The 24,265-nt window shown below is 36.8% G+C and overlaps 2 protein-coding genes across 10 annotated transcripts in view; one reads left to right on the top strand and one right to left on the bottom strand.

The window, feature by feature from the left end:
- LOC140740230 (zinc finger protein 474-like) overlaps positions 1-17,218 on the bottom strand; it is a 57,843-nt gene extending 40,625 nt beyond the window's left edge. For 5 of the 9 annotated variants that reach the window (XM_073069388.1, XM_073069321.1, XM_073069356.1 and 2 more), the window contains exon 1: positions 6,685-6,829. The gene's annotated coding sequence lies outside the window, so the exon portion shown is untranslated. Of the gene's footprint in view, positions 1-6,684; positions 6,830-16,787 lie in introns of those variants that run through there. The other 4 variants (XM_073069339.1, XM_073069382.1, XM_073069347.1 and 1 more) reach the window with 2 other exon arrangements.
- On the top strand, positions 4,341-24,050 carry LOC140740225 (protein-lysine 6-oxidase). The gene is made up of 7 exons (XM_073069308.1): positions 4,341-5,440; positions 5,569-5,677; positions 6,503-6,640; positions 14,478-14,634; positions 16,624-16,719; positions 16,810-16,925; positions 19,084-24,050. The coding sequence occupies exons 1-7, from the start codon at positions 4,723-4,725 to the stop codon at positions 19,088-19,090; spliced, it is 1,341 nt and encodes a 446-aa protein (XP_072925409.1). The 5' UTR covers positions 4,341-4,722; the 3' UTR covers positions 19,091-24,050.
- The last annotated feature ends 215 nt before the right edge of the window (positions 24,051-24,265 follow it).

Below are 24,265 nucleotides of genomic sequence, written 5' to 3'. Positions count from 1 at the left end.
GACAGGTTACTATCGATGCAATGCTCCTCAGACAGGATGAAGAGGTCAATACTCCCCAATGCCATTAGGCTTTACAATTCTACCGCCAGGACTTAAGAACTTTTTAAAGCTATTATTAATGCTTTTTGAGATGGTGATTTAGATGCATATCATATTTTTTTTTACTGAGTTAAGTATTGTATGTAATTAGTTTTGCTACAACAAGTGTATGGGACATTGGAAAAAAGTTGAATTTCTCCATGGGGATGAATAAAGTATCTATCTATCTATCTATCTATCTATCTAACTGTCTCTTACAGGGGACAGTGATAGGATGGGTCCAGTTAAACTACAAATGAGACAGAGCTGCCCCAGTCGCTCTGCCATTTAGGAGCCAGAAAACAAGCACAGACTAGAAATTATTGATAGATGGATAATTAATCTTATGCTTGTAGGTGTATCCAAATTTGATGTGCAGTCTCTAAGTACAAGACCCACGTTTGGCACTTCATTGAAAGTGCTGTTCAGAAATAAGGATATTAATTTCTTTAAAGCCTTTTACTATTCACTAATAGTTCCACTTAGTTATAACAATAATTCAAAATTATGAATGAAAGATAAAGGAGATTTTTACTATATCTAAAAGTTACATTCCAAAGTAGTAACAATATAGAATAATGACAGCTGTGCAAGTTTTAAGATTAATTTTCTGAACTATAATGCAATTTCAAGTCACTGTTTTTACCTAAGCAATGTTTTCAGCTCAGCATTCACAAGCTTCCTTGTGGCTAACACAAGGAATCATCAGTGTACTATCTCATAAAGTGGAAGCAGCGTTAATGAATTTATGCAGTGGGATTTATTTCCTTCCACTGAACAGACGGTCGGACTGGTGTGCCCATCCAACAACACTAGATGGCACACTGCACTAAACAGCTAAGCTGGAAAACTGAAACAACATCTTAAAGTTATCAATTGAGCCACAATCAACACCCAAAGATGGTGAATGATGTGAGGTTAGTTAAAAGCAGATTGTGCAATGTTAACCAGCAAAAATATCTGCAGACAGACCTCTCCATGTCACCAAACACTGAAATCCTTACAAATGTTTCCAGATAACCAACGGATGGATCCAATGGATAACCAACTTTTATACAATTGGTTTCAAAAAGGGATTAGATATATAGGAGATTGTTTTGAAGGAGGTATATTAATGTAATTTGATCAATTAAAGAATAAATACAAAATATCAAACAACACTCTTTGGGTCAAACAATGTTATTGCCAAAACCTAATGAAATAGAAACTTTAATTCAAAAAGGAAAAATTAAAAAATTTATTTCTTGTATGTATAGTTTGATTCAAAAACAGGCAATTAAACAAGGAATTCATAAGTCAAGACAAAAATGGGAAACTGATTTGAATATTAAAATTGAAGAAACAAGTTGGTCAAGACTATGTCTTGACAGTATGACAAATACAACAAATGTCCGGTTAAGATTAGTGCAATATAACTTTTTACATCAATTATATATTACACCACAAAAAATAAATAAATTAAACCCAAATTTATCTGATCAATGTTTCCGATGTAATCAAGAAATAGGTACTTTTTTACACTCTACTTGGTCTTGTTTTAAAATTCAACCTTTTTGTACAAATTTAAGAATTTTATTGGAACAAATTATTGGAACACAACTTCCACATAATCCAACATTATTTTTACTAGGTGATATTGAAGAGATAAAACCGAAATCCAAACTGAATAAATATCAGAAAGAATTCATAAAAATTGCATTGGCAGTAGCCAAAAAGGCTATTGCAGTTACTTGGAAATCGGATTCATACTTAAGTATAGATCATTGGAAGAATGAAATTTTTAGCTGCATTCCACTTGAAAAAAATTACTTATAATTTAAGAGATAAATATGAAATATTTCTGAAAATTTGGCACCCTTATTTACAAAAGATAGGATTAAATATATAGGTGCTCCGAAGATAAAATTATTGGTTATCTGGGGAAATAAATAAATATATATACTAAATCTATTATGAACTCCATGGAGCATGTGGGGATCTTCCGATATCCAGGCATTCTTTCTTTCTTTCTTTTTTCTTCTTCTCTCTTTTTTTTCTCTTTCTATAGGGATATGTTAGGGGGGAGGGGTTAAGGGGAGGGGGGAAGGGTTGATAATTTAAAAAAAAAATTCCTTCTGTAACCTATTTGAAAATTCAATTAAAAATTTTATAAAATAAAAAAAAAACAAATGTTTCCAGAGTGTACAAACCCTATTGCCTAATTTGGAGAACTCACTTGCCAAAATGCTGCAATCCCTTTGGAAACTGTACAAGGATATTCAGAAGAAAACTCAAAAAGTATAACAGTTCTTCCTGCTTGTTCTCAGGTTCATTATGATTGTTCAGAACTTTTTATACTTTCAAAAGCAAATTATATTTTTACTTAAGTTATTGGGCACAATTGGTGGCTTGCAAACTTGTTAAACTGTACAATTATTAGTGAGGTAAGAAATTAAAAATTTTAAGATAAAAATATTTTTTAAATATAAGCAGGTCTATGAGATGAAGGTGTCCTAGTAAAGCATTATTGAAATTGGATAGGCTAGGACACCACGGCAAATGGCAACACTCAGCCAAGAAAAGAGAATGTGGAAATGCAGTGAAGCTTTCAGTAATGGGAATACTGGTTGGAGCTGCTTCATATTTTTGATTCAAGTTATGTCAGCCAATTGTTGATAAAGTTAACGTGGAGATCAGTTTTCCCAAGAAAAGAACAGAAATGCTAGAGTTACTTATAGGCCAGGCAACATCTGGAGAAACAACTTCTTCAAATATTGTATATTTCCCTCTACAACTAAGCACGAACCGTTCCCAAGATTCTGTCGTTATTTCAGGGTTCAGGGTTTTGGTATCTGCAGCATTGTAATCTCATACTTCACTGAATAATTATTGTTGGTGCTTTAGGATAGTGATTTGAAATGTGGGTTGAACACACCAACAGATGTGCATAATCATGGTTGAATAAGACATTATTTTGTGCAAAGTTCAGCGAATCATTGTAAACATTTAATACATCGAATATATAAAAAAACTTGAAATCCCTCCAAGTGACATGGACTTGCTTATCCAAAAACTTCCAGACCAAGGAAATATTGGTATCTCCATAAACATTCATTCCTTATTTTAAACCAAACACATTTTCCCTTACATGAGACTGAACCGATGATCCAAACCACATTTTATAATTTTCGTAAAGATTCATGAGGGGGGTCTTTAACTAAATTACAGCTTGCGGTTCATGACGTGAGACACAAATATTGAGCTGTTTGGCGTTTTGCAAGATTGTTGTTTGTCCTGTGTTATTTTAGACTTAAACCGTAACCAATTATATTCCATAATTTGTAACTGCTCATTTGCAGAAAGCAGGCACTCCCTTCAAAAACATCCAGTTTCTAAAACTGGGGAGCAATATTTAGGGAATTTTGTCAGAGGCAGCCACATCTGAAAATGACAAATTTCACCAAAAAGCAAAGCAGCACATATTTTTCCAACGCATTTAAGCAGTTGTATTCATAAGCTTACATGAAAGATTAAACCTTTCTTCACCCATCACAATTTACAGATTTGTGTACTTTCTGAACAAACAGATCTTGGCAAACTTCTAATTGGATATGAAGTTCCTCACAATGGTAAAAGGCAGACTTCAATGGAAACGATGGATGGTTGTTTGTTTGTTTGGACTGGAATTTCATTATGATTTCTTTGCCGGGTGGGGGGGAACTAGTATGGGCGAAACAAATAATATGGATTCATCTACTCCAATCAATGTCAAAATCAGTTTTTAAGATATATCTGCATATACCAAAGGATTGTTTGATTTGCATGGTCTTAACATTGCGGGTGCGTGTAATGCACGTTTACAGTGAGTGTATGGGAATGGGAACATTAGTTGCCTATAAGGAGAAAGCAAGCGGACGTCATTGAAGCACTTTTCTGTGATCAAACTTTCCATTCTAAAACACTTTCAACTTTGGGGAACGCGGGGGTTGATTTAAAATGGGGCACAGAAACCACAATGCGACCACGTATTGTTTTGCGTCTCTAATTTTCTTTGGCTGGTGTTCTGCTTTCTGATGGCAAAAGAACGTAACACGGCACATGCAGCAATCAATCCCTAGGCACAGCCGTACTGAGGCACCCGTTTAACTCCCTCAAACCTCCGCGCCATGTGTTATTAATGCTGTTCCCCGCGATGATCTAATTTTTTTTTCTCTCTGTGTGTGCATATTTTGGCACAACCCACGGGTTAACTGGCGAGCCGCAAATCTAACGGATGGGTGTCTGGGGCCATGAAATTCCTTCGTGTCGGCTCGAGTGGAGGAAGGGAGTAGAATGGAGAAGGACTGTCAAACTGCACGTTCCTAGGCATTACGTGAACAAATAGCGAGTAGCCTGGGAGCAGGTTGTGTAACTTTGCTAATGTGCGAGCCACTTTAAAATCCCTTCCACCTCCACTCGAGACAGTTTCAGGAAAATGAGAGGCACTCTGTACAGCTGCAACTTTTGGCAACCCAGCTTTTGAATATTATTTTGTATATATACACACACACACAATATTTTGATGTATTAAGTTGACTTATACATTTTAAATATATTTGATGGAAATATAATATTTTTTAAAAAACATTTCTAAGGAATTACACTTTTTCCTCGTCGAGTTCAACGATGAATTATCAGACGTCGATATATTTAGTAAAGGTTTTGGGTCTTTATTTGACTTGCCTACTTGTAGAAGTGAATGGGCAGGGGCAGCGGCCGCGACAGCAACAGAACTCGGCCGTTTGGAGTCGACGGATTCAGTGGGAAAATAACGGGCGCGTTTACAGCTTGGTAAGCCTGGGCTCCGAGTACCAGCCGCCTCAGGACTCAAGCGGGAGCAACAGCCTCTTCTTGCTGAGTGACACCAATAGCACAGCGGACAGCGGCGCCAGGCGGAGACCCTCTTCCTCGGCTCGCTCGCCCCACACTCCTTCCGGAGCCCGAGCGGCAAGACGCCGGGGAGACTCGCCTTTAGCACAAGCGCGGCAACGTCCGTCTGGCGCAAGGCGGACGGGAGCCAGTCAGTGGTCGCAGGGCACGAGTAGCAATAACCCAGGACCTGCCAGATCTCGGGGTAACTCGCAGCCCACTGGAGCCGGGTCCAGAGAGGAGCCGCGGCGGGACAATGCGAACCAAAACCTTAGAGACACCCCAGCCACCCAACGGAACGCATCGAGCCTGGGCAGTCGCGGGATTGGCAATGAGGATATCATGGTCGGTGATGATCCCTATAACCCCTACAAGCAGACGGACGACAACCCCTACTACAATTACTATGATACATACGAGAGGCCCGGGTCTCGACCCCGCAGACCCGGCTATGGTACCAGGTACTTCCAACACGGTAAGTCTGTTACTTAAAATATATATTGAAGGCATATTTTTGAAACAAATTCTGATTAGGAGCAAGCAATTGATTAGAAACAAACGTGTTATTAATGCGAATTGGTGCACTAATTTTTGAATCTGTAGGTTTACCAGATCTAATTCCAGATCCATACTACATTCAAGCCTCAACATACGTTCAGAAGATGCACATGTACAATCTCAGATGTGCCGCAGAGGAAAATTGTTTGGCAAGGTACAGTCTACATAATCAGAACCAGGTGCTGTTCATTCTTTCTTCGTTACATGAACTCGCTTTTCTTCATTCCCGTTACAGCTACCCCGAAGGTATTTGCAACTCAGGGGCGTTAGAGCATGCGGCCCTTTACCCGGTCCCCATCTAGACTTGCACAGACGATATTAAAAAAAAGATTGCACGCATGATAATTAAAATACACATTGTATAATTGCCCCCGAGTTGTTAGTGAAGCCGCCAATGCTGCACTTATGCAAGCACTATAACGTGGATATGAAGTGATCCTGTAACGTAGGTTTGGATACAGAATCTGGAGCCAATGGTCAAGAGTAAATGTTTTTGGCACCATAGCTACAGTGTAGCGGTACAGAAATCACTGCGAATTACAACTGTCTCCACTGCCAGAATTGGACTGGTTTCTGAGAAATATCATCTCCATCTTGGGATTTATGTTGGGGCTGCGTTTCCCTCCCCTCTGTGCGAATTTTATTTGAACCAAGTCCCATTTTTTATCAAATGTTTTCAGTAGTGTGTCTGAAACTCAAATGGATTTAGAAATATATTTCTTCTTTCTTTCTAAATTACAAATGAAAAGTTGGAGTTAATAAAGAATGGGGATTTGCGTGGTTTTAAACAATAACGCGGAACATTTTTAAACGGACTGTAGATTCTAATTGTGAATATGCTAGGCTTTGTCCTGTAGAAGCACTTGCATTAGACTCAGCAATGACATTTCTCGGTTTAACAGCGACAAAGGTATGCACAAAGGTTCGGAGTTTTAAATGTGTAATGATGGCTCTCTTTGTCTCCACTGTTGCGTTGCAGTTCAGCCTATGGCTCGGGCGTTAGGGACTACGATATGAGGGTTCTACTTAGATTCCCTCAGAGAGTGAAGAACCAAGGCACAGCAGACTTCCTTCCAAGTCGACCTCGTTACTCCTGGGAGTGGCACAGTTGTCATCGGTGAGTGGAAAATGTGACATTTAACTTTGCTTGCTTAATCTCACCTTTCTAATTGTGAGGCAGGTATCGGCTCCTTTGTGCATTCCCCATCTCTTCAGTTTTGTTCTTACTGAGAGCAACTCAGTCTTTCACCCGCATCTTTGATCCAGCTGGCCACAAATCTGAAGAGCATGGACAGCATAATTCTCTGTAAGTACCTAATGAGGTGGAGGCACTTAATCTTTAAGGCGTAAGATTGCTAATGTCAATCATTTTTCAGACTACAAAAAATGTTCAGCTTAACCAAATGCCCTAAGTGCAAACTTAAGTATGAAGCTCTTACTGGCACTAAGGATACAGGACAGTAGAGTATTAATTCAATGTGGGTGAACAGGATTGTATGCAAGAAAAAAATCCCTCAAAAATCATTGTTTCTTGTTATTGCATTTGTAAAGTGCAAAGGCACTGACAAGTATATAAAATTCTCATGATTAAGAGATCAAGATAAAAATGGATGTGACACTTTATCATATTGGAAATTCCATCTGATTGATTTACCTGTCATTTTTATTTTATATTAATTGTTGTTATTAACTGCATTTGCTTGTTTCTTGGCTACCTTTGTAAGTGGAAGTATCAGATGGCTCTTTCCATCTGGGCCATTCTCAAAAAGATACCTAATAACAAAGCTTAATACCTAATAACTGATCACTGCAAACTTTTGAGGACTTTTTTTTTGTTTGGATTGCTATTGTTTGCATGACTTGTATTTTTTTTTCTCTCTTGCACACCGAGTGTTGGTCTTTTATTTTTATTCTTTTTGTTTATTTAATTGAGTTTCTTGTTTTGTGGCTACCTGTGAACAAGCAAATCTCAAGGTTGTATAATTTATGCATTCTTTGATAATAAATATACTTGAAAGCTTAGTAAATACAGTCTTCAAAAATCTAATTATCTCATTGAAGTAGAATTCCCTATTCCTGACTTCAATTGCTACCAGTCAAGGAAAGCACCTGTCAACCAGTAATGGTGACACCATTAAGCTAACTGAGCAACTAATCATACTGCAAAGGTGTTACAGACAGCAAACCAGGAAGAAAATAAAAGCACAACTTAGGGTGGCACAGTAGCGTAGTGATTAATGTAACGTTATTGCGTTGCCAATGACTTAGGTTCTCCGCGGATATCCGCCCAGAATTTGTAGGTTCTACCCATGACTGTTCGGGTTTCCACTGGATCTTTCGTTTTTGTCCCAGATTCCCAAAAAAATTACAGGTTAGTAGGTCATTGGTCACATGGGTGTAATTGGTTGGTGTGGGCTTGTTGGTCTGGAAGGCCCTGTATCCCTAAATAAAATAATACAATATTGAGTTATTCTAACAGTATTTTACAAAATAGAAAATAAAAATTGGCGCATCTGGTGATGCAGTATCTCAAAAAAGTAAATATAAAAATAATATAACCTCTTTTATATTTGGGGAAAAATATTTGAAGGAATAGTAATCCAGGTCAATGTATTTACCAAGTAGAAACAATAACTTAGGCTTCTTCCACCTTCCTTTGCAGTCCTAATGGAGAATCTCAGTCTGAAACGTCAATTGCTTATTCTTTTCCACAGATGCAGGCTGACCTGCTGAGTTCCTCAAGCATTTTGTTTTGTGTTACTCCGGATTTCCAGCATCTATAGAATCTCTTGTGTTCACAGTAACTCAGTATGTCTTTAAAAACTCATTTAGACTTCATATAATAATGTTTACATTTTCAGGGTAAATACCTGAAATGCTCATTAATTCACTTTAATTGTGATGCGATTCAGAGGTTCATTTATTATCAAAGTACACAAATGTGAAATTCTTCTCAGCTTATGCAGTGTTTCAGCTTGTGGAGAAATGACAAATCTTTGACATTGGCCTCTGGGTTTCCATGTTATAGCATGTGACCAAGTCCCGAATTCCCTATCACTTCTATAGTTTAGACCCATTGAACACTGATAACTTAGTCATCAATACAACAGCAAAATCTTTCTTTATGTTTCTAATTCTTAAAGACACATCCAACAGAAACCTCTTGGGGGAGAGTGATTTTTAGATTTGCTGCTCAATTATTTCACATTGCCTAGCTGCTGAGCTTTGACTTTGAATGTATAGTGCATAACTAGCTTCAGGAATATTGATGGATCTATGCTATCATTAAAGTAAAAATAAAACAACTTGAGGTTGTAACCAGCAGAAAAGACAAGAGCAATCAAGTTGACCATCAATAGATTATTAAGCAAATTGGAGTACATTAGGAGTAGAGTAATATAATAGGGTGGATTGAGGATTGGGTGACTAGCAAAAAAAATAGCAATTAAATGGTCAGGCTTGGCTCTGGACGATATGACCAGGGGGTCTAGCAAGAATCAGTGCTCACACGAGGGAATCAAATGTATTACATCAAAGTTTGCTGATTAGTTGCAGTGTGGGTTGCGAAGATGGTGTAGAGACAAATAAACTCTTCTCGGCCTTCCAGACAGGTACAGGTACCGATTATAACTGATGTTTCAATGACAAACTGCCGTCTTCTTCAGGGACGATGCCTGGGTACGTCTAGTCCAGAAGTATGTATACCCCTGTAGGCCATCCCTCCTGATTGGAGGCATATATGGAAAGGCTAGGTGAACAGGCAATGAATGGAATTTAGTGTAGAAAAATGGGTAATCATTCGTTAGGAATAATAGAGAAAGGTGGAGTTTAGTTTTGAGAGACAAGGGAAACTGATGGTCCACATAAATAGGTCACTGAGTGTTAATGTGCAGCAACCAAGGAAGGTAAATAGTGTGTTCACTTTTATTGCTTGAGGATTTGAGTATAAGACAAAGTGATACCTAGCCACAATACATAGACCTCTGGTAAGACATCACCTGAAATGCTGGATAAAGCTCTGGTCCGTACTCATGAGGAAAAACATATTTGCATAGAATAGTGCAGCAAAGCTTCATCAGGTTGATTTGTAGTTTTGTGGGTTTGCTGTATGAGGAGCGATTAAGCTGTCTGGGCCTGATACTGAATGAAGTTTGGAAGTACGAAAGGAGCCTGATGTGGTAATATGTACAACGAATATTTCAAGATCCAAGGACCACAGTCTTAAAATGATGGGTTATCATTCAGGACAGGTAACAAGAAATTCCTTCCCAGAATGTAGAGATTCTTTTGAATTCATCAAAGATGCTTGCAGAGGTTGAACCACAGAATACTTGACAGAGAGGAAGAGATTATTAGACATTTATGGAATCAAGGGATTTGGGGATAGTTCATGAAATGGTGCTGAGGTAGATTAGTTATTTAGTTATTGAGTGATGGAACAGGTACAAAATCTTGAAAGGCCTACACTCACATATATTTCTTAAGTTATGTATTTGTTTGTTGTCTCAAAATAGATTTTCACAGAAATACCAATTTGAGATTGTATTAAAGGCAAGGTGGTTGTATTTATAAAATAGTCATGTACTTTACTCTTTGAAAAGATGTGATAGAGATACAGAAATCAGACAGTGTCCACATTAAAGATTGAAGATTTATCTCATGGATATTGAAAAAATGCATCAGGTACAAAGTTGGACTTTCTCTAAGCTTTTATTCTGATTTTATATTAGCCCTTTGCACTGCACTGCCTAGCAACCCCCAATTTAACCCTAGCTTAATCATGGGACAATTTACAATAACCAATTAACCCACTAATTGGTACATCTTTGGACTTTGGGAGGAAACCAGAGGACCCAGGGGAAACCCACACATTCCATGTGGAGGATATACAGACTCCTTTCAGATGATTTTGGAATTGAACTCTGATGCCCCAGGCTACAACAGTGTCGTGCTAACTGCTATGCTACTGTGGAAGCCATTGGTCTACCATTGATAACTTAGGTTGGGAAACTTTGGTATACTATAAAAAAATTTCAACCTTTGTAAATGGTTGAATAAGGAGACAAAGAAACAATAAAGAAAAGAATTGGTTAACAAATGAGTAAAATGTATATAATCAGTTACTAGCTTTGGAGTTGTATGTGTACTCGTGGCTTAGAATTTTAATAAGCTGATAGACAAAACCCTCCTATGGGGAAAAAATAGGGTCCCATATAGTTCTTAAATATATAATTAGAATAAAATATTCCATGTGTGGGAACACTGGGAGATTAATTGTTCTGTAATAAAATTTCAACATTTAACATTATAGCTTTTTGGATATAGTACTAGTTGGCACCTGAAATGGAAATAAAATGTTATTCAGCAAAGATGAATTGATTGCTTTTGGCAATGATGACAGAGGGTATTAATGTGTTGAGGGTTTTACTATGTCAGCAGATTGTTCTGATATAAGTTGGAGCCAATTCATTTGTATTCCTTTTCCAGCTTCATAGCCCATAGGCCATTTTCAGGTCATTGCCACTCTGATTAGATTCACAAGTGTTTTGGGTGGTTCTGCATCCAAATTCCAAATAATGTCCATAAGAGAGTTATTCAGTTTCTACCCTCTGATTGCTCACAGAAACAGACTTGTTAGATCCCAGTTGCAAGAAGATGAAATCTGCATCACATCACTTCATAGCAGTGTACACTGGCACTTCAATATTTGATCCAAATGAAACAAAAACAAATGCATTACATTATAACTTTTATCAGATATTTTCTGTATTACTCAATGAACATCTAAATTCTTTATTCAGATAGCTGGTTTCAGCACTCTAGGATTGATTTATCACAGAAAACTCAAAATTGTGATGTAGCCGAAAGACTGATTTATATCTCTGGCAAACTATGTTGACTGGACTTTCCCTCCACAATGGTTGTTCATCAGTCATTTTTACTAGTGCTGTAAATGGACAGAATGTAGGGATCAAATATCCAGGGAGGATTTCATTAGAATAACAAAAACAGAAAAGGCAGGGAGTCAGCAAATATTTAACAGGTGAAGTTGAATCAGTGAGCTGAGAAAGAAAGCAGCGTTTTTAAGGTTGCACAACTTGATACGTTGATCCTCTTCCCTACCACATGGATGCCACTTGATCTATAAATTATTTCCAGAATTTTTTCTGGACTTCCTGCTCTGCAGCTCTAAGGTTTTGGAGATAATTTGTCCATAGATGAGTGTCAACGAAGGTAGTTTTACTTGGCAGAAAATGGCGAAAGGAATTGTGATCAACTAAGTCAAAGGCTGCAATATCATTGAGGACAAAGGAGGCCTCTGTGAAGTCACTACAGTCACAGACAATGTGGCTTTGACTTTAGGAGGGCAAGATAGATCTGATAGATGAAATTTATGTGGAAAACTGTGAGAAATTTAAATGTGAAGATGAGAGGATACACTTGTGTTGGCACGTGGCCTAGTGGATAAGGCATCAGACTAGTAACCTGAAGGTCAAGGTTCAAGCCTCAGCTGAGGCAGCATGTTTGTGTCCTTGAGCAAGGCATTTAACAACACATTGCTCTGCGATGACACCGGTGCTGAGCTGCTTGGGTCCTAGTGCAACATTAGTGTCGTGGAGAGGGGAAGGCTTGCAGCTTGGGCGACTGCCGGTCTCCCACACAACCCTGCCCAGGTCTGCGCCCTGGAAACCTTCCAAGGCGCAAATCCATGGTCTCACGAGACTAACGGATGCCTATATGAGGATACACTCAAAATCTAGGAGAGGAAAGGGACATTGAGAATGTTGTAGTTAATATAGGGTGGGAATTTTGATGCTTTTCTATGGCAGTGTATCAAGAGATCGAACAGTACACTTCTATGTTGGCAAACAATGCACCCAGGACAGAAGACTGTTTAATCACTGGATGGGTGAGTTAGCCAGTTTCATAGATTTAATAGATTAGCATAGCCCTAAAGCAGGAGAGGGAATCATGTGACAAAAGTGCAAACAGAAATTCGATAGAATGTACTCTGAGCATAGTAAACAAAAGTAGGGTGGAGTGGAAACACAGAAGTGAATGGTGTTTCTCTTTTAGACAAATAAATCATGATCTCTGCCTAATTGTTGGGAATGGAGGGGGTTTATCATTTCAAAATCCTCAATGGGTGATTGATCTTGATCAGAAGGGATTGATGCAGTTAAGCCATTTCCAGTGAAAGTTGGGTTCACTGGTCAAATGCCAGGTACTTTTAAGTTTGAAATTAAGAGCTGAGGGAACTGCATTTGACAGAATGACCAGAATAGGAGATCATTATTGGTTCATAACTTGTAATATAATATATAAGTGCATATTCTTAGTCTATGAACTGTATCCTTGGAGGAGATTATTATGATGATTACTATATAGTTCCTCCAAGAGGACCACAAACTTGTCATTGGGTTTGGAGACTTGTGTGCCTCACTGGCCCGGAGAGCTATGTTGGTTGGAGTCAGGACCTTGTGCTTTAGCTCTTGGTAGGGTCACCCATGCCAAACAAGTCAGACTAAGAGGAGTCCATCGGTCCTCCAGGTTCGGGGTTCAGCTCAGGGCTAACAACCCTGACTGGTCAAAAAAACAATTGTTATGGAAATGGCAATGAAGAACCCTTCTGTACAGAGAGAGATGGAGGACCTTCATTGTTGCCCCAAATGCCAACGGTGTAACGGACAGTAAGTATGTATTTAGTTTACCATATGTTCACCCAAAATTAGGACCTTTTATAAGGATTAATTCCTATTGTTTGTGCAGATAGCGTGCATTTTGTTGTTCTATTTCCTGCATCACAATACTGCCTTCACCTTAATGATACTTATTGCCTGAAAAAAATCGCGACTCCCTGAAGTCATGGAATATAAATGCAATTATTTCTTTCATACAAAAAACTGTATTAAAGAAAAAATTGTAACGATTCAATTTTATAACCAAGTTGCTAAATTACTTAGGTAATGAATATGTTGAACCAATTACCAGTTGTTCAGTTGGCAAACTATCTAGCCAAAGTAAATAATGAAACTTTCCTTTCATAATTTAGTCTAGCATACCCAAGTGATTTTACTTGCCAGATTACCATTTCAAATCTCCCATGCTGTTTATCATTGTTGCTTTGCTTTACATTAATCCTCATGTTAACTTACTTTCTTTGTATAGTCTTTGAATTCAATCTATCATAGTTACAGAGCTAACTTCCAATAGCAATTTTATTTTAGTCAGCTGGATGACTGATTTGTAAATATATCCATTGGTTTAAGAGTCTCCAAAACAATCGACTTAAAAAATTCTCCAAGATCCAGTACTGTGCATAAGTTGTAGCCACATATGTAGCTAGGGAGCCTAAGACTTCTGCACAGTACTATTGTAATTTTTATATATTGCACCGTACTTCTGGGGCTGCAAAAATTAATTTCATGACATATGTGAATGATGATATGGGTCACTGCTGTGGACTGAGAGTGGGAAGAGGGCAGGGAGAGGGGAAGGAGTGGGAAGAACCAGAGAGACATTTTGTAATGATTGATAAACCAATTGTTTACAATCAAATGATCTTGCCTTGTGTCTCCAGGCTGGGTGTGTCATCACTTCCCCGCTCTCACCCGGCACTCCTTTTCTGCCACCATGGTTCTCATCCTCGCCATTCCCTACATCCTTTGTGTCCTCCAGATTTACAAACTCACTCTTTGCTCCATGTTGACAAACACAGCTCTGTGTAAAATTCTTAGGCACCCTAGCTATACATATGTGTTTTTGCACAGTACTGTAGTTTTTTCTTAGCAGGCTCTTTCCATAGTAGAGCGTGGGCTAGGTTGACAGCTGAGGATTAGGGAGTTCAAAGATAAACAAATAGCATTGAAATTCAGAGTTCTGGCAAGCTTCCTGTTATGACAAATTTATTTTACCACAAGCACAGTAATAGTAAAGTAACCTCCATATTATAGGCATTACCACAGCATGGACGAATTTAGCCATTATGATCTCCTGGATGCCACCACCCATAGAAAAGTTGCTGAAGGTCATAAAGCGAGCTTTTGCCTGGAGGACACCACCTGTGACTATGGCTACTACCGAAGATATGCTTGCACAGCACATTCACAGGTATGTGAAAAATAAATTAGTCATATTAATCAGCTCAGAATTGTTTATAATGCATGAAGGAGATTAATCAGGTCATATGCTGACACCTGATGATTCTATGCATGGCCTGTATAGTCAAAGAAAACCCCGTTGTGTGTGCTTAGTGGAGGTGAGCCATCATAGACTTGTTGGGTGGGTGGCCTACTTCTGAACCATAACAATTCATTCCATTTCCAGACTTTGTCTTGCACAGCTAGCCCACAAGAATGAATTATGATATAAATGTTCAAGATATAGTAAAAGGCTCAAATGAATGGCGAGTAATACTTAACTCATAGGAGAAAAAGAGAGAGTGAAAACACTTGTGACTCATTATGAGATTTTATCTGTAAAGTTCCTTCAGACTAAGTTGCAAGTTAAAAGTTCAAGGACATATTTAGTGGCACAGAGGTGAAGACGATACTCGTGGGAATTTTTTAAGGAATTGTTGGATGTAATGTTTATTGTCAGGAAAATGGGACCCTGTCTTGGAAAGTGTTTCATTATGTGCATGGAGTGGTGAGAAATTGAATAGAAGTTTAAGAAAAACAGTAAACATGGACGAACTCAGGCAGCAAGCAACAAGGATTTGCAAGAAATCCAGGAAATGAGTGGGGTGGGGGGAGTGGTTGTCATTGATCATGGTGTCCTTTGCTTTTGAATTGCTTTGCAATGCTGAAAGTTTAACTTTTCTTAAGATGGGCAATTTTCACTCAATTACTTTTGTTGCTGTTTAGGTTTTTAATGATCACCCTTCGTTCCATGTGTTAACACTTGATTAATTATTATATAGCCTTAGATGTTTAAGAGAACTTAATTTTAAAATGTAGGTAGAATTTCTAGTTCTAATAATAGTGCAGACCAGCATTTTCAAAATGCTGACCTGTACAGATATCTGGATGTTGATAAAGCATCCTATCTATATCAGGCTAACTTTTACCGAAGCAATTACCCTACTTAAAATTTAAGCTCGCACAACTTTGCCAAATCATAAACTTTTCACCTTCTGCAAAGGATCTCAGTCAGCAGAACCTGATTCTACATTTTCTGTTGTGAGTAGCCTGATATGCTTAAAAAACATTGTTTTATCGGTTTACATTTGCAATAGCTTTGCTGGCGATGGTACTTCCTGCTCGAGTGTGGAAGAACTGAATCAAGCCAGGCTTATTGAGAATATAAAGAATGCTTTTAGCTTTAAAACAGAACTGAACAGTGTAAGAAACCATTCAGTTTCATTTATAGAAATGTGGGAGGAAGTTAAACTGAACAAACATAGCTGTTAACACCAGCAAACATGCTTCTTGTTATCAAAGACAGCATTGCTAGTATATGTGGTAAGTAAAAAAGGCTTCTGGTAGAAATACACTACCTTTCTTATTTAACAACACTTGTTGCCAACTATGAATTGCCTTAACTGTGGATGTTTCTGAAACTATGATGTGGTAACTATATAATAACCTTAAGAGTACATATTAGATATTTCATATCACCATTGAAGCAAAAAGTCCCATTCAACAGGGTTAAAGATCAAATGATGACATTAAGCATGTATCAAAATTATTTAAAAAATAATACTACTGCTGTAAGTTAGTTCCTTCCTGCCTATCTGAGATCTGTTTATTAGGAAGAATGGGAGTTTGGTTATTGTTACTAGATTAGAAGTCATTAATTCAAAAGATAACACATTTGGAATAAAACTGTCACTCAAAAATGCTATTGAAAGCTGTCAGATTGTTGTGATTGTTAATGAACTGTTGATTTAATCATCTAACTCTCTGAAGTTGAACTAGATAACCAGACTGATATGATAATAGAGATAAATATCTAAGTATAATCTTCACAAAATATTTGTGGCCTTAAAATGTAATTTTTTATGAAAGAGTCCAGTAAACCAAATATAAGATTTATCTCTAATTCTGTTATACAATTTGTATATGAGCTTTCTAACTTTGTTGACTGAATTGCTTGTAGGGATTGAGTCCAGGATGTTATGATACCTACAATGCTGACATTGACTGCCAGTGGATTGATATTACTGATGTTAAGGCTGGAAACTATATATTGAAAGTAAGTGATTTTAAACAGTTAGCTGCTTTTAAAAAAAAAACAATCACATAAAGGGAATTGTTACTGACCTGTTTCCTTCTCGTTTCACAGGTTGCAGTAAATCCTAGCTATTTGGTTCCAGAATCAGATTATGGTAATAATGTTGTTCGCTGTGACCTTCGTTATACAGGCCACCATGCATATGTCTCAGGCTGTAGGATTTCACAGTAAGTGCATGTAAACTTATTATGGATGATCAAAGAAAATGCTCTATACATACAAAGTATTAAAGTTGGTATCAAGTATGACATTACATCTTGCAACTGTAAAGTGACAATGCAAATATTAGATCAGCATAAGTGATCCCTGCTTTTGTGAATTAACAGAGACAGTAATGACACTCTTCATACATCAGTGTAGTAGGGTTCCAAATCAATTTTCCTGTGAATATATAAAGCTAACAATAACAAAACAAGTAAAACAGATTGCAGTAGTTCAGAAATGTTTCTAAAGTTGTCATTGTAAGTTATACAATAGTAAATCATCAAAATATTCAACGAGAGCTGTAAATTAGAACCATATGTATTAAGCATTAGTTACATTTATTTCTCTGGATTAGTCTTAATAAATGAGAAAATATTACAGACAAATTTTACCAGAAACATATTGCACATTCCTGTAATGTAGCTTAGAAAACATTTGCAATGTATCACTGACTTGGCAATCGTTATTTTTCTGTCAATTCTTTCCTGGCAAGACTGCAATTGAGAGCAAGTCTAATGCTTCAGAATAACACTTATTAGAAAGAAAGCAAACCAGTTGGAGCACTAGACTGAGAACAATGAAAAGCTCTGATATTTTGTTCTCTGGTGATTTTTTTTATATGACATTTTTGAATCCTGATAACAAAATTGGGAAATAAATTCTCAATTTTGGTATCAACTGAACTCTATACCACTGTAACTGATGTCTAAGTTTTCTTTCTATCCTGTCTCTTAGGTCAGGGAAAGACTAGGCTATTCCATTTACTTGTTTAAGAGCCAATATGGTTGGTAAAAGTAATGCTCTGCTCTCTTTTCTCCCCAGCTGCTATCGTTGAGATTTTTCCTTCCTCTCCATCAGTTCCAGATACCTTTCTGTATCCAAGGGTGCTGATGTTGCAATTTGAACTACTTCTTTTTAAAAGATGATCAAGATAGTATCTTCTTTATGGAAGGTCCAAATGTTCGGACACTCAAAATACATCTGTGGTACTAGTTGAAGTTAATGTCCCAAACACAAGCAAGAGAAAATTTGCAGATGTTGGAAATCCAAGCAACAGACAGAAAATGCTGGAGGAGCTCAGCAGGCCAGGCAGCATCTGTGGAAAAGAGTACAGTTGACCTTTTGGGTTGAGACCCTTCATGAAGTTAATAGTCAATGTCTTTTTCCCCAGTGTAGGAGAGTCCAAAACTACAGGGCATGAGTTTGAAATAAGAGGAAAAAGATTTAAAAGGGATCTGGGGGGCAACTTTTCAGAGACTATGGTGAGTAAATGGAACAAGCTGTCAGAGGAAGTGATAGAGGTGGTTTGTAAATTTGAAAAGTAGGGGTTGGGATGATTAAGCATGGAGATGTAGGAGAAAGAAGTTGACATAAGGATCTTACCATTTTCTCTGGTTTCAGCCCCAGTGCTGATATGGCCAAACAAAGATAGCCAGCACTGTCTGATCCGTGTAGGCATCAGGATTTGCAGATGCTTACTGCCCTTCCCAATTAGTCCTTGATGTATTAAGTAATGTGTTGTCCTTGTAATAGTGTGATGGATAATATTGAGCAGTACTTTTGGGTTTTGCAGGGCAGAAACACAGAAGTCTGGGATGCACTACCACTCTCGCTGCTGCTAGTCAGGAGCGGATCCTTTGTAAAAAAAAAAAATTATTTAGAGATAAAGCACAGTTTCGGCCCTTCTGACCCATAAGCTTGCACCACCCATTTAGACTCATATTATCCATTGACCTACTAACACATACATCTTTGGAATGTGCGAGCGAACCAGGGCATCCAGAGGACACCCAGTTGGTCACAGAGAGAATGTACTAATTCCTGAAAGACACTGGCAGAATACGAGTCCAGTCGCTGGCACTGTTATAGCATTATGCTATAACCACTATGCTAGCCTGCTGCCTCAAAGAATTTGGGTTCTGAGTTCTTCACATTTGTTTAGCTGTCAGCGCGTTCTACACCATTGTTTTTTGTCTCTACTTCTATGCTTGGCAGATTTTGATTCTTTGTAATAATGAAAGTTTTCCTTTTATGAACTTCATACTTGTCATAGGTCTTTACTGGAATGTGTTTAGGTTGGAACCAAGTTCATCTGTAATCAAATTTCCCTTTCCTTTTCAGATATTAACTTCACAAAGAGCTAGATATGTTAAAGAATGGATTGAATCAATAACATTTCCAAGTCACAAAGCAAATCAAACTTCAGTCTCTTGTATGGCACCATTTCAACTTAAACAACCCAAAACAGGTATTATTTGCCGAAGATGTTGAAATCTATGAGTATTTCCATCTTAAAACCCACAACACTGTGTTTGGGCTTTGGAACCCATCATTACTATTGCAGTGGAATTTATTTACTTCAGCTTGTTCATTATACTGTAGATTGGTATTGTGAAGGCACTGGTACAGTTTATATCCACTCTGCCTAAATACATCACCTATGACAAAGAACTACAGTAGGTATAATGTCACATAGTATTTTATTAGTGAATGAGTTAAGAAAAGTTTGGTGTGGTTAGACTATTGTTATAGACATTTTATTTTAAAAATTTATTAAGAACATGATTTTGCTAACTCAATCACCTCAAGAAAAGTTACTTTCTGACCTGAAGGGCACAGCATCCAGATAACCACTGAAAAGAAATTCATGGAATTAGGTTTGTTTCATCAAAAAAACCAGAAGAATTAAAACACTTATGCCTTTGAATATATTTAACAGCACTTCGATTACATTCTATGCGTTCACCTGAACAGTGAATCCTTTGTTAAAGGATGACAATCATGGCCGTACACATTTGGCTACACCAGTTGTAATCTCAGCTGAAACTAAAGTTATTACTGTTTTATTATTGTGTATTTATGCAGCAAAGAGGTGTGATAAACATTCATGCACTTAAGGTCATCAGCAGAGATCCTATTAATATATAGATCACTATCTCATTCAAAATAATACATCAGTTCATTCAAATGGTTAAGGCTGCCTCTGCCTTTTTGTAAATTGGAGCCTGATCTTTTAATCACAATACCCCCAGTCACTGGGTGATATTTATTCCTGTGGAATAAATGTTAAAAGTCATTTCATTCTTTTGTTCTACATTAAAGAGCAGAATTATAAATTCATATTCTGAAATCTATGATATCAAATTATGTAAATATGAATATAAGAGTTTATGAATGAAACAGCTCATGATAAAAAGCCTATTTCTGAGACTGAAGAATGAAGATAGTTTGATTGAATAACAGCTGTAACTGTGAAGATATTTCACTGTAGAAGAATATCATTCTAATAACATTTTCTTTGAAATACAGTGTACACAAAGTATTAATAATAATGAAAATGAAATGTAATTAACAATTTGATGTAAATTTTCATTTTACATTTAGCGCAGTTTTTGCTCACTGAAACAAATCCACAAATATGAAAAAACTCTTCTTGGCTTCTAGCCGGGTACAGGTATTGACTCTAACCAAACTCTGCCATCTTCTTCAGGGAAGGCCAAGAAGAGTTTATTCGTCATATATGCTAGGAAAGCACTAGATTCTTTTTCAGATCCACAAACAATTTGACCTTCTATTTATCAAAACATTATTATTTAGAAGTGAAAAAAAATCAGGGACTTAAATAAAACAATGTTATAAATATTTAAATTCACAAATAAAAATTACATTTTTGCCGAAGTCAAGGCCTTAACTCTGGAGAAAATAAAAGATTAAAACAAAGTGGTTTCATTTCTAGAATTGACTTCTGCAGTATAATCCCTTTTTGGGATTTCCATTGACTTTGTGTAAATTTAAGATTTAAATTAGAAATAATATTTATAAAGAATAAAATCAAAATAAAAATTCTGAGTGCGTGATGGCACAATTATATAAATGCATGGGTCACTTATGTACATTGACAATTCAGACATATCCAGCTGGTCCCATATAGGCAGTAGGAAATATTAGGACATCTTTAATGTTTATAATCAATAACTTCTGCAGAAGTGAACAACTTGCTTTCTCCAGTTTTAGTATGAACAATCTAGCATATGTCATAGTAGGAGGCCAGCACTGGACACATGGAGGAATATGGCACACAATAAAAATATGAAGTTACTTGGTACTGTAAAGAAAGTGACTCATAAAGTTTATTCAGTTTCTAATTTTAAAGATTGTCTTTGGTTTGTCACCTGGATTATGGTGACCCCTCCCTCTTTAAATTATTGTGTAAATATTGTACAGTTATTGGATAAGCTGCAGCTTATGTGACATATCTTTGATAATGGTGACCTAACACCATCATTTGCTGCAGTGTTGCCAGAATTGGATTACTGTTCAATTACTGATCATATAGGACTTGAATTTTTCTGTTTTTATTTCTGCTTTAGTTCAGTTCTTTATTTGTTCTAGTATTTTTTGTAAAACAAATGGTTATTTTCAGTTACTGAAAAACACAATAAGATGCATCAATTTTCAGTCACTTTATGCACAATTAAATCAAAAATAACAAGGAAGCAATAGGCTGATGTGCTATATCTCTGCACAGATTCTTCAAGCTATAGGGTGATGCTGATTTTTGATTTGAAATTAATTTGTCCAGATTTTAGAGGAAGGTGTGTGTGTGTGGGATCTCTTCAGGTGATAGACACACTGATAAAGGATGGCCTTGAATCTGGTCTTTCAAGGAGCCAGTAAATTTTTATCATTCTTTCTGGTGTTTTATTCAACATGCATAAAAACTCAAGTGAGCCTATTTTGTAATCTGCCGGGTACAATACCTCATCGGTTTTCTTTTACCAAGGCAGTCAGCTACTTGGTTGAATACTAGGAACATTTTGCAAAACTTCAGTCTCTGGAGCAAAATCCCCTGATCAAACAAAATCTTTAATTTATCTAACATAATTAAGAACATCACTGGGTCCCTGTGATACCATTTTACCTACTTGTCTCCTCTGAACTATTTATATCTCACTAGTCAATGCATGCTACATGCAGCACTCTGATAGCGACATGTATATTCTGCACGGCTGCCATTTATTCAGAATTTTATTGGCTTAAAATATAAAAAGTGATAATTTACAGGTAGGTTTTTAGGAGTTTATATATAAATTAAAAGATAAATTTTATATATTAAAATTGAAAAATTCAAGCCCTATGTATATAGTGCATATCACAATAACACAAACTGTTAGAACAGTCTGCTTTGTAGGGCCTGTAAAGCACTAACGGTATTGATACCATGCATATCAAAAATTTGAGATGAATTGTAGGTCTTTGGACCCAATATATCTGTGCCAGCTCATTTATCCAGTTTCTAGTTAGACAATGCCATTGAATCTGCTTCCACTACCACTGAGGAAGTGCATTCAAACAACTTGGTGCATAAGACAAGCTTCCCTTTGATCCTTACACCAATCGACTTAAATTAATCAGCCTTTCAAACAATAAAAATCGTTTATCCTCTATTTTTCCATCCAAAGTACCCCATAATTTTGAGTATCTTCAATAAATTTCCCCTTAATCTCCTCTGCCCCGTGCTTTCCCAACTATGCATTCAACTGAAGCATCAAACATTACCAGATGTGAGAATCCATCTGCATTGCACCACATCCAGGGACGGACATTACTCCTTTGTAAAATGCAGCATCAAGAATTGGAAACAGCATAGGCAAAGCCTAACAAATGATTGTAGGGAATTAACACAATTCTGGTTTCAACTTTATATACTTTTTAAGTATTCCACAAAAAAAAACATTATTTGGATTATATACTTGACACTTGCTCGACATGTTTTTTAAAAAAAAACTGTAATTAAGATTTAAGGGCAATCTGAATACTCATTCCATGACTTACTTTGGTGTCAGTAGACACCTTTAGAGCCCAACAAGTATGGCCTGCCCAAAGCTTGCCAAGTGGCTGGCAGGTTGTAAAAGAGGCCCAGTTATTAAAGTTGTTTGATGCCTTGCACAAAGATAGGTTGGAAGTCACAATCCATCTTTATTGCATTTAGTCCGGGAATTTAAAGTATTTTTAATCAGATAGAAGATGAGCAAGCTTCAAATTGGTCAGAGATTTCAGCACAATTTCCACATCTAGATGGTTGGATGAAACAACATAAGAGTTATTAGCAATCCAATAAACGATATTCATTTCACAGCTAACTAAAATAGTCTATTCCAATCAAACAACCATTTTCACTAGCATCATCAATGCACAGTGGGGTTGGCAAGCAGTAGTATCATAATTGCCTGTAAAATACTGAAAACTACTCTGAAGCAGAGAAATGGTCATCATCTTCCTGTTCTCAATCAGAATCATGCAGTTTAGGCTTAATTTTGTCCAGGTAAAATGGTGTCAAAATTATTGGACAAAACCCAACATTCTGTTTTAAAATCATGAATTAAAAGATGTAGTTTTCCTCTCTTAGTGTGCTGATAGTGGGTTTAAAAAAAAAAGGTCTAGTTATCAATGTTAGGCTTACTCCAGAGGCGCTTGCTCATAGCTGAAGTGCAACATCAATTATGGAAGAGAACACCGCTTCAAGTGGGGGTAAAATAAACATACATGTGTAACAAAAGTTATATTTATTGGCTATAGGGAAATGTTTTTTTTCTTAAGAAGTGCTAGCATGAAGGAAAAGGAATTAGGTTAGGTTAGCCAAAAATTAATCATAGACCGCAGGTTTCTTCTAAGTAAAAGAACAACATGCTGAAGTGGGTTTTATTCTTGGTTGATTTTCTATAAATGTTATGCATCTGACCATAAAAGGTGCATTTCAACCTTCAATTTCATTCAAAATATAGAAAAAATGCTGTTGCTGGAAACATGCTCAGTAATAACTAACAATGTAATTCCACTAAGGTTTCAAACCTGTTTTGGTGCATCTCACTATATGTATTTGCTTTGTACTGAATTTCATAACTTCTAGCTGCAGGTAACTTTTATTTTTATCTTAGTGTATCTCTACTTGAACCTTGTAGTTACTGTATAGAAATAATTTGTAGGTGGTAGACATGTAATGGTCATTGCTATTTCATAATCCTGAGTTATTTGCCAATATCAGATTGTGAGATCTTAATTTGAATAAAAACATTTTCAACATGTGATTCTGCTTTATGATTTCACCCACCCATTCATTTTAAGATGTACTGTATTAAACTAGTGATTGAAATAAAATCTTTGCAAATGTCATGTTTCATATTCAGTCAGGTGCAGCAGAGAAGGCAACAAATGACATTGTGACAGTACTGTCTGTCCATCATATCGACAGTGCAATCTATAATTCATCTCAACTTCAAAAGTTTGTTTGTAAGGCATAGAA

Source organism: Hemitrygon akajei, chromosome 2 (genome assembly GCF_048418815.1).
Source record: "Hemitrygon akajei chromosome 2, sHemAka1.3, whole genome shotgun sequence".
NCBI lineage: Eukaryota > Metazoa > Chordata > Chondrichthyes > Myliobatiformes > Dasyatidae > Hemitrygon > Hemitrygon akajei.
Note: the sequence above shows the minus strand (reverse complement) of the source record. Positions and strands in the feature narration are given on the sequence as shown.